The following is a 13,048-nucleotide window of genomic DNA, read 5'->3' as shown; positions in this document are numbered from 1 at the left end:
ATGGGCAGATGGTCTATCTCTTCGTCAGGAAGTTGCTGTGGAGAGTGAGAAATTGCTTATAAAATTTCTCTCAGTGTTTTTCTCTATATAGATTGCCAGAATTCTTGTACTCATATTCACTGCTGAAAATTAATAGAAAAACCCTAATTTGCTGCACCAATTTTCCCACATTGGGTTTTTCCAGGGGCAACTGTCCAAAAATATTTGTGTTAATATTTTCTATGTGGGTGATAGAATTTCTCTATTTCCAGCATTTTATTTTCCGCAGTAATTTATTATGAAAATTGCAGTAGTAAACTTATTCGATATTTGTCGTAGCAAATAAACTGCATAATTTATAAAAAAAATAGAAGAATATTTTTTAGTTATTCTAATAGATGAAATTTTCACAGGGATTAAAAATCATAAGCTTAATGTTTGAATAACCCAGATCATACCATACTTTTCTTAAAAGGAATCAATGGTTATGGTTATGATGCTATTACCTTCCATTGGTGAGTTTGTGAGTGGTGTATGGAATTTCTATTGAGCCCTTACCACCCTTAAAAAAACTGAATGGAGTCTTGTATCATGCCCATTTAGATTATTGGTAGTTGTATAGGTCATGCTCTTCCTTGGGGAGGTTCTATGCAGCCATATGGCATGGGCACAAGTTATATGCAACACTGTTGGGTACCTTGTTGCACCTCCACAATATTACTACAAGCAATTGAATATGCATATGTCCATGAGAATGGGTCTTCCTCTTATTTGTCTATATTCCTTTGGTGTTAATGGGGTATGAATTTTCCTATACTTATGGACCTAAGTTTCTCTTCTATTTGTTTCCTCTTCTATTAAGGCTGGGAAGGAAAATCCAAAGCTCTTTCTTCCCAGCTGGGCCAAGTGTATTAAGGATAGAAGGATAGAGACTCCAGTACTCCCTAAAGCCTTATTAGAGTGCTTATCCTTCCTTCTCTTTTGGTAGAAATAACAGCAATAGGTAAAAGACTTATGGTAGATATTGGCCTAAGGTGTGTTTGCATTATTAATATTCCGTTCCTGCTTCCCATATGGATAAATGTGTACCTTTCCCTTTGCAGTGTTGAACAAGCTTTGCGAGTCCAAGATGCCATTGCCTTTAGTGCTAGCCTTTTTTTTTAAATATCATATGAGAGTTCGATGCTTCAATTATGAAATCCCTATCAATATCCATTCCCTAGGGAGGGAAACTCGTTTGCAATCACCACTGGTTGGTAGATATTGCTTCCTTCCCCTAGGGATTGGGCTACCCGAACACTCCTTGAGAGGAAGAGAAGATGGGGCCAACAACTTCCTCCATTTTCCCACACTCGAGTTCCAGAGGGGGTACAAATTTGCCTAGACTTCTAAACCTAAGCTTCTCTTTTATTTGTTTCTTTTTCTATTAAGGTTTGGAAGGCGAATCTAAAGCTCTTTCTTCTCGGTCGGGCCAAGTGTTCCACTTCTACTATTCTTATGCTTTTGGGAGGACCTCATATCACAAAGTTGTTGGGCTTCACCCTTTCACTAGTGACATTACTAGCTACTCCTGACAAGCCCACCTTATCACTCCCCAATTTACCACCAAAGCCATCTCTATTTCAGGGCCCCTACTCCTGATGGTAGATAAGAAGAACAAAATAAGAAAACAATTTGTTTTATTTTCAAGTAGCTTAAAAACGTTCATGTGTTTGGCTTTGACTTTTCGGGCGAGGAAGGAAAATACATGAAACACTCTTAGGAAATCACTGGAAAAGAGATCAATCTTGTGCAACCACTAACTCATATATAATGTCAAGTGCAACCCAACCACTAACTCATATCTTATTTCATTGGTCATTTTAGTAAGGGGTTGATCTTAACAAAGTTAAACCACAACATATATAATGTAGTGGGGTGATTTCATTAGGTGATTTCACAAAATCAATGAACCACAACGACATATATAATAGGAATGTGTTCTCCCAAAGAATAATTACATAAATAATTTCTCTTTCACAGAATGACATATCTCAGTCTTAGGAATGAATTGTAATTACGTATATAATTCATTGTTGAATTATTGTTATTGGGTCAGATCATGCATGAAGGGGATTGAAATTCTATAATGTCATTTTCAATGGTTTTTCTACTCAATTGGTTCTAATAAAACAAAGTACAACTATATCTCAACCATTTGGTGGAGCTCCTATAGCATTGGGGATTGACCCTAGTACCACAATGCAAAGAGTCAAATCATTTTTTTGCATATTATATATTATCGTTTTCACAAGGGTCAATTTTATTTAACTAAATGTATCTCCTATGTATCTCCTCAAGGTATGAATTCTCCCCAAGCTCTTTTAGGGCTAGGAAAAATAATTTGTTCGTAAGTTATTAATATTTTCTATTAATTAAAACATCATATTCAAGAAAAAAATGTGATCAAACCCCATTTGTTATATGTTTAGGATAAAAACAAGATTGATTTGAAAATGGATCCAATGAATCCTAAAGATGAAAAAGCAAAATTAACTTACACTAGAAAAACCTAAGGGTCTTTCTAATAGTGAATAAATATAGTCCTCTTGTTAAAATTAATTCAAAGCCATACCAAATTAGCAAACGAGGGATAAGTATGTTGCATCATGTCTGAAAAACTTCATCTATGTTTTATATCATACTTGTTCAAGATCAATAATGTGAGAGGGATGGGGAATAGAAAAGTTCAAATCAATAGCATATGTAAGATTTGTATTCCTTTACTCGTTAATCATAATCAAAAGTGTTTAGTTTTTATAGTGTCTTCTATACTGATAATTACTTCAAAGTTCACATGATTTAAATATTTTTCACATTCTTATCCATTATTTCATTATTAAGCAATTACACAGAAGAAATCAACAAATTAAGATATATGACAATAGGATCATGAAGAGACAACCACACAAAAAATACAAGTGTTTACCTTGGGAAAACCCACGTGGGGGAAACCCAACAACCTTTTCCCTAGAGAAATCATCAAGTTCAACATAGATACATCAGTCAAATACAATGTCAACCATGCCAACAAAGTAGGTAGTTCAAGCCTGGTCCACTGCCTCCTAGTGAAGTCATAATTCTGCCTAAGAAACTTGCCCTAGTATGCTTAGCTAGGGTAGAATTTCGTCCTCCTTAATTCATAGAACTCTGTCCTGCAACTCTATTATATCTCAGGAACTCATCCTTTTTTTGTCTTAGAGTCTTTCCTCAGAAATTCAATTTTTCACAAAGATAGGTAAGGTGTTTTCTCAGAAGTTTGGTCTACACATGAGCTAGAGATTTGTCATTGAACTTGTCCTTCTTTCTTGTCTCCTTTGCATGGCCAAGCAAAAGATTATGACTCAAAATGTTTGCTCATTCTTTTGCCTCAAGAAGTTTGAAGTTGATTCAATAGAGCGGATTTGTATTGCACTTGGAGGGAGGTCGAATGATGTCTATATATGGTGTCTTGATAGGCTGAATAGGTGTCTCTAGAAACTAGGCTGACTTTACTAGCAGGAGGGTCGACCTAGCTATTTTGGAGCCAAAATTTAATTTTTCAAAATTCAAATTTTCTGTTTTTCAAAACCGACATGAAGAACATATCAAATATATATATATTTGAAAATAACATGAAGAACATGCTTTACAAATACATCAATGACTAAAATAATAATTATGAAGACCAACCATAGATACAAAAATTCAACACTCCCTCTTAGCTAGGGAGGTATTCATAATGACTATCTAGATGTTATCATGTTGACAGATTTCTCTAAGAAAAAGTTATTACAAATCATCACAATAAATAGGTGAACACTCGTAACACATGGTAAAACAAGTTACCATAATTGAGCCAACAATTGTGACACATGGTACATCGATAGCATCAAGCCTAATACCATAATCGAGTCAAACATTTTTGACACAGTGTAAATCAATATCATTAGCACGATACCATCATTCAAGTTAGTACCTTAGACCTATGGTACATCCTCACCATAATTCAGGGTTGATACTTCAGATACATGGTACATCCACACCATAATTTGGGTCAATACTTCAAACTTATGGTATAACCTCACCATAATTTCGGTAAGTACTTCAAACACATGGTGTATCATTTGGCATCAACTAGTCATTATAATTTGGGTCAAAACTTGACATATGGAATCTGGAATAGTCTTGGTTCACCATCATTCAGGTCAATGTCCCGACACATGGTGAATCGCCAAAGGTCACACTCTTATCAGAGTAATTTGGGGCCCTATGCTAAATGAGCTTGATGTTCCAGGGCCATTCTTCCTAATTCGGGTCTGTGAAGAATGCCAACCCTCTGCAGGACCATTCTCCCTAATTCAGGTCAATGTACTAGACAGAGGGATAATCTCCCTAATTCTAGTCAAAGGTCAATGTACTAGACAGGGATAATCTCCCTAATTCTAGTCAAAGGCCAATGTACTAAGCACAGGGAGAATTTCAGTCCACAATGTTATTGCATCAACAATCTCTCTCAATGAGAGAGGAATTCTCAACAAGTCCAAGCTTGTCCTTGAAGCATAAATACTTTACTCAGGGACAAAGGATTTACCAATAGTGTGTTACACTATAGAATAATACTGAAGCCATTCTGCTTATTTCTGTACCATGTCTTAGTACTGAATCTCGTGGTTCTTCGACTTGTCATCATGGTCGTCACTTGCACCTAATCAAGACAATCCTACAAGTAGCCTCTGAAGCCAAACTACTTATCAACCAGCCAATCCAGTTGTAATTTATGTAGCCATTGCAATACTGAGTGCAACAAATATCTTCTTCATGCTTATAATCATAATGGAGCCCAAACTGATACAATATCCTGATGAACTCTTTATGTCTTCAACACTCTCTACCCAATCTGAATATGTAGTTGTACTTCACTATTTGAGACAAATTTCAAAACATAACTGACTTTACCATGACCAAATGTACCACGCTGGTATACCAACCCTTTTATTGTGTTTCTCACCACAACTGTTTGCCTATGACCCTAACTAGGTGCTCCCTCTCACACTAAGACATATCTTGTTGTGGTAATTACACCATTGTGGCCTCTGAACATATAAGCTAATCTAGCCTGATAATGTCAATGATAGTTAATAATTTTGAACTTAGAGATCTAATCCCTCTAAAACTAATATGCGGCTCTCTAACTTCTCCCATGGCCAATTGTTTCTGCCACAACTACTCCCTTTGACACGAGTCCTCCAACTTCCATCAGAGACAAATCAAATGAGATCAACCAAGCCGAGTGTGTCTTCTTGTAGTAGCCTTCTTTAATCTCAAGACTTCTTCTCATGTACCTCAAAGCCCTGAGGTAGCTTCATGTACATTTTCTTTTGAGAAAAATATTCTTTGCATCCACCTAGTGCATTTTCAAAGCAATGACAATAATTTTAATAGAAGTGTACCTTACAACAGGAGAAAGTATTTTGTCATGATCCTCTCCCTCTTACTGGGAGAACATTCTATTCTCAATTCTATCTTGTCAACTTATTGCATGCAAGATCTTTAAGATTCATTTGGAATTTACCACTGACTTCCCATCAACACAAATCCATGTATACTTCAAAGTTTCTGATATGCCTGATCCCTCTAAGCTTGGATCTCATTTAGTACAATATCTCTCAACACAATCTTTGCTTTGTTCTTCCATTCTTTTCATCTACTGCCAAAGCTCTAGAAGTATTCATTATGTAGTTGCAATCCTCACTAGGAGGCCATGTAAGAACAATTACAACCAAGCAAAGAATTAAAAAACAAGAGACTCATTAATAGTAAATCAACAATAGTAATACTCAATCAAGAGAGATATAAAATGCTTATCTTTTGAGGATTATAGGGGAATGTCAGCTCCCCCTGGATCTTAGCTCCCTTGCATCCAATTTTACAACTTAATCATCCTTGAATCATTATGATGTCATTCCATCCTTGCTAGGGTTTGGGTTCCTTCTTTTAGCAGAATAATTTATCTAGGTTCAATCGTAGGGTTTTTTCCATAAACACTAGACCTTTCTTATCCAAGCCTATTTTCCCTACTAGGGTTTACAAACCCTAGATTCTCAAACGTCCAAAACCCTAGAACACATGTGATGATATTTATCATTGTCATCGAATAGGAAAACGTGTCAAGATCAATGATCTTCCAATGTGATGATAGATCTATATCATAAATGATATTTTTCACAGATCAACTATACATCAGATTTGACTTGTTCAACCCCAGAGAATGGATCATTTTTCTCAAGAGAACTTAACCTTCAATCTTGAATAGGAACTCGACCTCATAATCTTGACATGTCCAATGAACTCAATTCATCAAGGTATGATTTCTTATTTGGAATATTGACTTCCTAGAGTATAGACATTAGGATTGGGCAAACATACCTTGTCATCAATATAGCACAATATTCATGCAATCTTTTCAACATCTGCCATCTTCAAACATTCAGTACCATGTGTGTTATTGTTTTGTTTTGAAGATATACCAAACCTTGCACCTTCAAACACAAGTCATAGTCCATATCATATCAAGATGGATTACATACCACGCATCAATAGGTGTTTGCATAATTGTTCTTCATATAATGCATATGATTTGTAAGGGCGTATTTTATTGACACAATTTTCAGATTAAGGAGCAATAATGCGATTTTGTGAATAGTTACAAAGAATATTATGATTCGAGCATTTAGACCCATACTTGGTGAGAGTTGCTTTTATGATGACAATAGATCTTCAAACAAAGTTATAGTGAAGATACATACCTTTCATTTCAAAGGTTCTAGGAGACATCAACCTTCAAGCATAGCTTTCGAACATTTCAAATTGTAGCATGCTTTGCATGGAAACTCTTTCAAGCGAAGAGCCAAATAATTGAATTCAAGAAATGCTTCAATCTTAACAACTATGAAATGCCAATGCTACTTCAAGTGTTTTGGAGATAGTTGTTGATTTGGGATAGCATCGAATGTGCTCTAGCCATGAAAATTGGTGGAGAGGATAAAGCACATGAGATCTCCAAGACCCAAAAATGGGTTGGGCAGATTCTAACCAGTTTGGGAGATATTAAAATAATTAATATTTTTAATGGAGTTCCTAAGTCTAAACTTGGGAAAAATAAAATATTAATGGGTATTAATATAAAAATGGGTTAGAAGGTTCCAAAAGTCATGGATGAAGCCAAATCTAATGTTAGTCGTTGATTAGAGATTTAATCTTGGTCGTTGATGGACCAACGAGAAAAGTATAAGAGGAGGCTTGAGGGTCAGTTGGAGAACACACTAGAGTGATCAGTCATTCTATTCTCTAGAGCAGGGTTTGCTAAGGGAGATAGAATCAGTGATCAGTAGCGAGGGGCAATGAATACATAACAGAGAGGCAGAGTTGGTACTAGAGAGATAGTGCAGAGCCAGGAGAGGTTGACAAGAGGCAACTGGGTGCTACGGAGAGGCAGGCTGCAGCTAGGAGCTGCACAGAGCCAGGAGAGGCCAGCGTGTGTGACGCATAGGGTCTAAGGGCTAACGCAGTGCCAAGAGGCAGCGCTGGGAGGTTTTCGTGGGGCAAACTGGGTGTTGGTGAGCCGAGGAAGGGTGATGCAGTCCTTATTAGAGTGACACAGAGCAGTGAAGTTGCAATTGTTGATGTGGGATTGTTCATCTGATGATTGATCAGTCAAAATATTTGTCTTCGAGAGGTACTACTGCCAAGGGCATTCTCTGTTGGGTGAGCCATTTCTAGCACCCCGGTTGTATTCTGAAAACTGCATAATAATAAAACCTTCTGAATCGCTACACCAATTTTCTCGCATTGGGTTTTTCCGGGGACATTGGTCCAAAATTAACGGTGTCACTTGTGTGCTTGTTTTCTTTCAGTTAATGATTTGTAGATGTTGATATTGTACTTGTGTTTATTTTCAATATTTACATAGTAAATAACTTGTATATAATTAAACAAGTAGGAAGAAATAAACCCGATAGTACAGGAAGAATTTCTAATGGGTTAAACTTAGACAACTGACAAAAGGGCTTCTACAGGAGTATGGCCTGTTGATGTAGCAGCTATGACATGAACAAGCGTATGGGTGCAAGAGATACCCCATATTCTTCAGTTCCTAAGAAGGACATGGTAAAATTAGGTGTAACTGGTATTTCTATATTTAAGGCTGGACATAAAGCTTAAAGAAGGTTCACAAGAAATTTGCAGAAAATTTGTTAGGTTTAGATGTAGGACTCATACTGCAGTATCACTTGTAAAAGTTTCAACTTTAGTGAGTTTGTGTCTTCCTTAAACAGCTGAAAGAGAATATTGATATATCAGATAAAAATAATAGTGAAAAATTATGACAAAGTCCATTGTCTAGGTGTATTCATTTTTGTGAAAACAGGAGGCTACAATGAAGACTCATGCTTCCTAATTTATTATCAGATGGTTAGTCAGGTCTATGACAATTGGCAAGAATGAGTTCAACTTTTATTATATTTGTGTCTGTGCAGAATCGCAGATGTCAGTGAAACTGGATACACAAGCTGCTTGCAATCCTTTGCTCTCTGAAAATCTACAAGTGAGTAATCCTCATTTTGCCTTTTCAACTTTTTCAAATGTTATATTATATTCTAAGAATGTTTCTGTTGTAAATTATTGCTTGTCTGGATCGATAATTTTTATGCTGAATAAACAGATTTCATGTTTGAATAGTATCCTTGAAGATGTTCATTTAATCTCTAATGTGGAATTCTTCCTTGCATATAGTGAAATGGGTAGTCTACATGACCAGAATGTGAATCCTCCCAAGCAAGTGAATACAAAGCTAGAGGAAGATGCTCATTCAACTTTTTCCTCGTATCTTTTAATCTTTTAATTGGAATGTAAGGAAATGAATATCTTATGAATTTATGATTTAAGAAATCTTCTAGTCAGTTTGTTTACTCTTGGAAATTGCCTTCTTGTTTGACTCTAAGGGCAATCTGGCAATGCTCCTTTTGGACCTGTTTTCAGCTTTAGATGTAATGAGAGAGCTGAGAAGCATAAAGAGGTAATTGTTCTTGAATGTGGGTATGACACTCTTTCATTGTCTTGATAATCGTATCCCTTCCATATCATGGATTTAGAATTTGTCACTGAATATTATTTTTGTTAAAATATTTCAGTTTTTTACAAAATTAGAGGCAAAATTGAATGCAAAGGAAGTGGAGAAAAGCCAATTGCAAGTTAAAGCAAAGGTGTTTTTCACACTATAACAAAATGTTGTGTTAATCCATCTACTGTTAATATTCTTTGTTAGCTTCTATTTTTTTAATCTGCTCTTATGCATTTTCTATTCTTTTAACTTTCTTATGGGCTGTGCATAAAATGCAGGAGTTGCAAGAAGATGAGATAAAGATGCTCAGGAAAAGTTTGACATTTAAAGTATCTCCCATTCCATCATTCTATCATGAAGCAGCTCCACCGAAGGCTGAGCTGAAAAAGGAATTTGACTTACATTAACTATCCCAGTGATGATGGTTTTCATTCATTATGATGGAATAGTTGGTCGAACCATGAATTTCACAAAACATGTGTGCTGGGCTTGTTGGTTTAAAATCAAAACTTGGATACTGGTAGACAAACTATTGATTCTCCTAATAGAACATATCATGCCTTACATCATGAGCCTTTTCCATTTAATGTCAACTTTTTTTATAGCATTCTCTGTAATGTTTACCATGTAGGTATGGCCATTATGGATCTGTGAGATAGTATAATGTGCAAGGCCTTTTATGTTGCATTTTCTTGCAAGGTTTTCCATACTGGTATTTTCCTTGACACACCTTCAAAGTAACTTATGCAATGTTTTATAAAACATCATGGTACCAATAAAACCTTAGAGCATACAGTATGATGATCAGATTATAGAATGAAACATAGAACTTGTAGCTGTCAGACCTGTTGACCACTACTGGTCAACTGCCCATGCAGTCCACCTCCTTTCTGTTGGCAGAGAGGGGTAGCTCCTGAGCGACATGTCCGTGCCAGCCTACAGTCATCGACAACTTGATCATTTTTGTTGTAAACCCAGTCTGCATGTTTGAATTGTAAATAATCTAAGCAGATCAGAGTCATGTATGTAAAGTTGCCTAAGTGGACCTAACTTTCTAATGATGATCTGCGTCCCGGGAGGTTTTTAGTCTCACCGATCCATGGATTGGCAGAGTTTTCCTTCAAACCCGACCCCAAAGCCGAGATGCATTTTGTTATTAGGACTTTAGGAGAATCCTAGCGTGTTAATCTGCTAGATTATAGTTGTGTCGCAGAACTGGGTGGTTTATGAGGGTCTATGTTAAAGTGGGTTCGTCCCCTTAAGATGTAAATTATAAAAGTCATGATGTAATGTGTCTTGAGGGTTGAGAAATGTTTAAATCCCCTCATGAGTCCTAGGTCCTAGGTCCTAGGGGATGTTTCCAACGGTTTGGTTCAAATGATCCATTTAGAAAATAAATAAAATATTAAAAAATAATAATAATAATAATAATAATAATAATAATAATAAAATTCATAAAACAAAGCAAAAACCCTAAATAATAAAATAATAATATTTTTTGTGAACACATGCAAAATATCATTTTTAAATAAAATCGACGGATGAGATCAAGAGATGTCTTGATCCTCATCAACGGTCGAGATCAGTTCTACATGGATCACCCAAAACTAGCCGTTGGGATCATTTCCTTCTTATAGGGTCTTAGGGGGTCATTTTACAGGTTTATCTGATCTGTGAGTCTGTACTGAAAGCTCTCTTGTAATCTGATTTCTGATTAATAAAGAAGACTTTGGGGTTCAAACTGGCTGGTGTTACTCTCTGGAATTGTTGTGAGATGTTTGCTTTTCTGCATATTTCAGTTTTCAGCAGTTAAAATAGCTGGTTTTCAGAGCATTGTGAGTACAGGTATCTTGCTCACGTGCTAGGGTTTTGAATGTTGTAGGTTTCTGGAAATATGGCAGGTATCTCCATCATTTTTTGAAATCTGGCAGCATTTCTTGCCTTCTTTGCTGATGTTTGCTTGAGGTGTGCAGGAAACCTTTAGGTGAAGGGTATTTGTGGGCGTTTGGGGAAGTTCCGGGTTGAACCAGCCGACTCCCACAGGCTGTTCTGTGCAGAGCCCAGCTGATTGTGCCCTGGGTTAATTATTTAAAGTTCATTTTTTGTTTTACAGGAGAGAATTTTCTTTATTTTCACAGTAAAGTTCAAATTTCTGATATTTCGAAAATATTGCTGCAATTATTGTTAAATTTGGCTGTTCTAGAGCTGTAAAATTTTCTGATACTAGGTTACTTTTGAAGGGTTTTACTTTGAAGTTTTGCATATCCCTGCCAGGCTCTTGTTTTCTGTTTTCCAGGGTTTCAAAGGCTCATGCTGCTGCTACAACCAAGAAAACTGTTCATCTGATATCAGACGTCTCAATCCCAGTGACAAAGGGAAGATTTTAATTTCAAATTTATAAGGGTCATCATAGTTTTGGGATACGCCTGGGGTTTCACTGGTAAATAAAACCCTGAATTGCATCTGCTTAAGAGATCACACCATACTGCCGCCATCAATTTGATTGTTATGCAAGCCATCGTCTCCAGGTAACTGTGTAATCGATCTCCAATTTTTCAAAGCTGTCCAGGTAAAATCGTTTTCATTTTTATACAGGCAGAGCATAAAAAACGAATTTCGTTTGGGCATTTTTGTCGGGTCTTCTTGACTGTGCGTTTTTTTTCCCGCGTCTAACATTTTGGACGAAGCTGTCTGCGTGATTCCCTTCAGGGTATTCGCGTGGGTATTTTATTTAACTGCAATTTGAATGCGTTTGAGTTTTTTGGGCGTAGGCATAGTTTCTTGCTCCTTCCATTTGCGCCTACAGCAAAGCTCGAGCACGCCGGCAACAGGTGATTTGTTTCCCTTTCGACGGCTGAGGTGATGCGGCTTTCTTTTCAGGTATGCAGCAATGAACCCGTAGACTGCCGGTGCCTTGAAATCGGTCTCTCTGTCAGCATTTGATTTTCGATTCGCCCTCGTATTGTCACGGAAAACCCTTCTGGCTTCCATCCCCGCGTGCTGGTTCAAGTATCGTTTCCATACCTGCGTTTTTATTTTGCTGGGCGTAGTCATTACGTGGTCACGTATACCAGTTTTGATCCACGATTTGGGCTTTGGAAATATTTTTGATAAAGTCCCATTTAAATTTTCATTTTGTTTTTTAACTTATGGTTAGTTTCGATTGCTGTATAGTATTTAATTATTTCCTTTGGTTTAGTTTAGCATAGTTTCATTTGTTACTTTAGGATTTTAATTTTAAATGTTTCATTAGTTACTTTAGGATTTTAATTTTAAATGTAACGTATGCCATTTGGTTTAGGTTTTAATTGTTAAAGTTTCTTTCTAGGATTTAGTTTGATTTAAATTTGTTAGATTTAGGTTATTAACTTATTTACTTGTTAGATTTTAAATAGTTTTTGTTACATAGATTTTAGTTCTTTCAGGGTTTAATATTTAGATTTTAATTTTTTTTATGTAGTTGCATTTAAATTTATAAAAAAAAAAAAAAAAACAGGAAAGGAAGAGAAGTTTTTAGATTTAGTTTCATAGTTTAGTTTTAGATAGATTTTTTTTAAATTTTCCTTTTTTTAAAAAATAATAATAATAATAATAATAAATAAAAAAAAAGAATAAAAAAAAAAGAAATTTTTTTTTTTTTTTTGAAAAGCATAAATTTTTTTTTTCTTGTGGAGAATTACTTTTACCACCTTCAGATGCTTATCACTGCACATCTTTCACGCTGAGATCTGAACACAAAATAGATATCTGGATTCACTGTTATTTAAAGCAATTTATTTCTCTTAGTTTGCTGGATATCGTTATTTGAAGAGCTTTGTGGTTTACTAGATATTTAAAGCATCGCTCTCTTTGTCTGATAATAAATGATTGCTGTCCGTGGCTCATGTTCTTAGATCATCTAGCTAGTAATCATTTAGATCTTTTAAGGCA

General features: G+C 35.9%; 1 protein-coding gene across 6 annotated transcripts in view; it reads left to right on the top strand.

Annotated features, from left to right (window-relative positions):
- Positions 1-9,889, top strand: part of LOC149165227 (protein WVD2-like 4) — a 64,858-nt gene extending 54,969 nt beyond the window's left edge. For 2 of the 6 annotated variants that reach the window (XR_016260320.1, XR_016260319.1), the window contains 4 exons: positions 8,535-8,602; positions 8,791-9,073; positions 9,189-9,260; positions 9,397-9,456. Coding sequence is in view for 4 of the 6 variants with exons in the window: in XM_089431094.1 (XP_089287220.1) it covers positions 8,535-8,602; positions 9,189-9,260; positions 9,397-9,525 (269 nt within the window). In the remaining 2 variants the exon portion in view is untranslated. Of the gene's footprint in view, positions 1-8,534; positions 8,603-8,790; positions 9,074-9,188; positions 9,261-9,396 lie in introns of all 6 variants that reach the window. The other 4 variants (XM_089431094.1, XM_089431095.1, XM_089431096.1 and 1 more) reach the window with 2 other exon arrangements.
- The last annotated feature ends 3,159 nt before the right edge of the window (positions 9,890-13,048 follow it).

The sequence above is a fragment of the Pinus tabuliformis genome, chromosome 5_1 (assembly GCF_031772625.1).
Source record: "Pinus tabuliformis cultivar Carrire ecotype Pingquan chromosome 5_1, CPIR1, whole genome shotgun sequence".
NCBI classification, from domain to species: Eukaryota; Viridiplantae; Streptophyta; class Pinopsida; order Pinales; family Pinaceae; genus Pinus; species Pinus tabuliformis.
The sequence above is the reverse complement of the archived record's forward strand: the minus strand, read 5'-3'. Positions and strand labels throughout refer to the sequence as shown.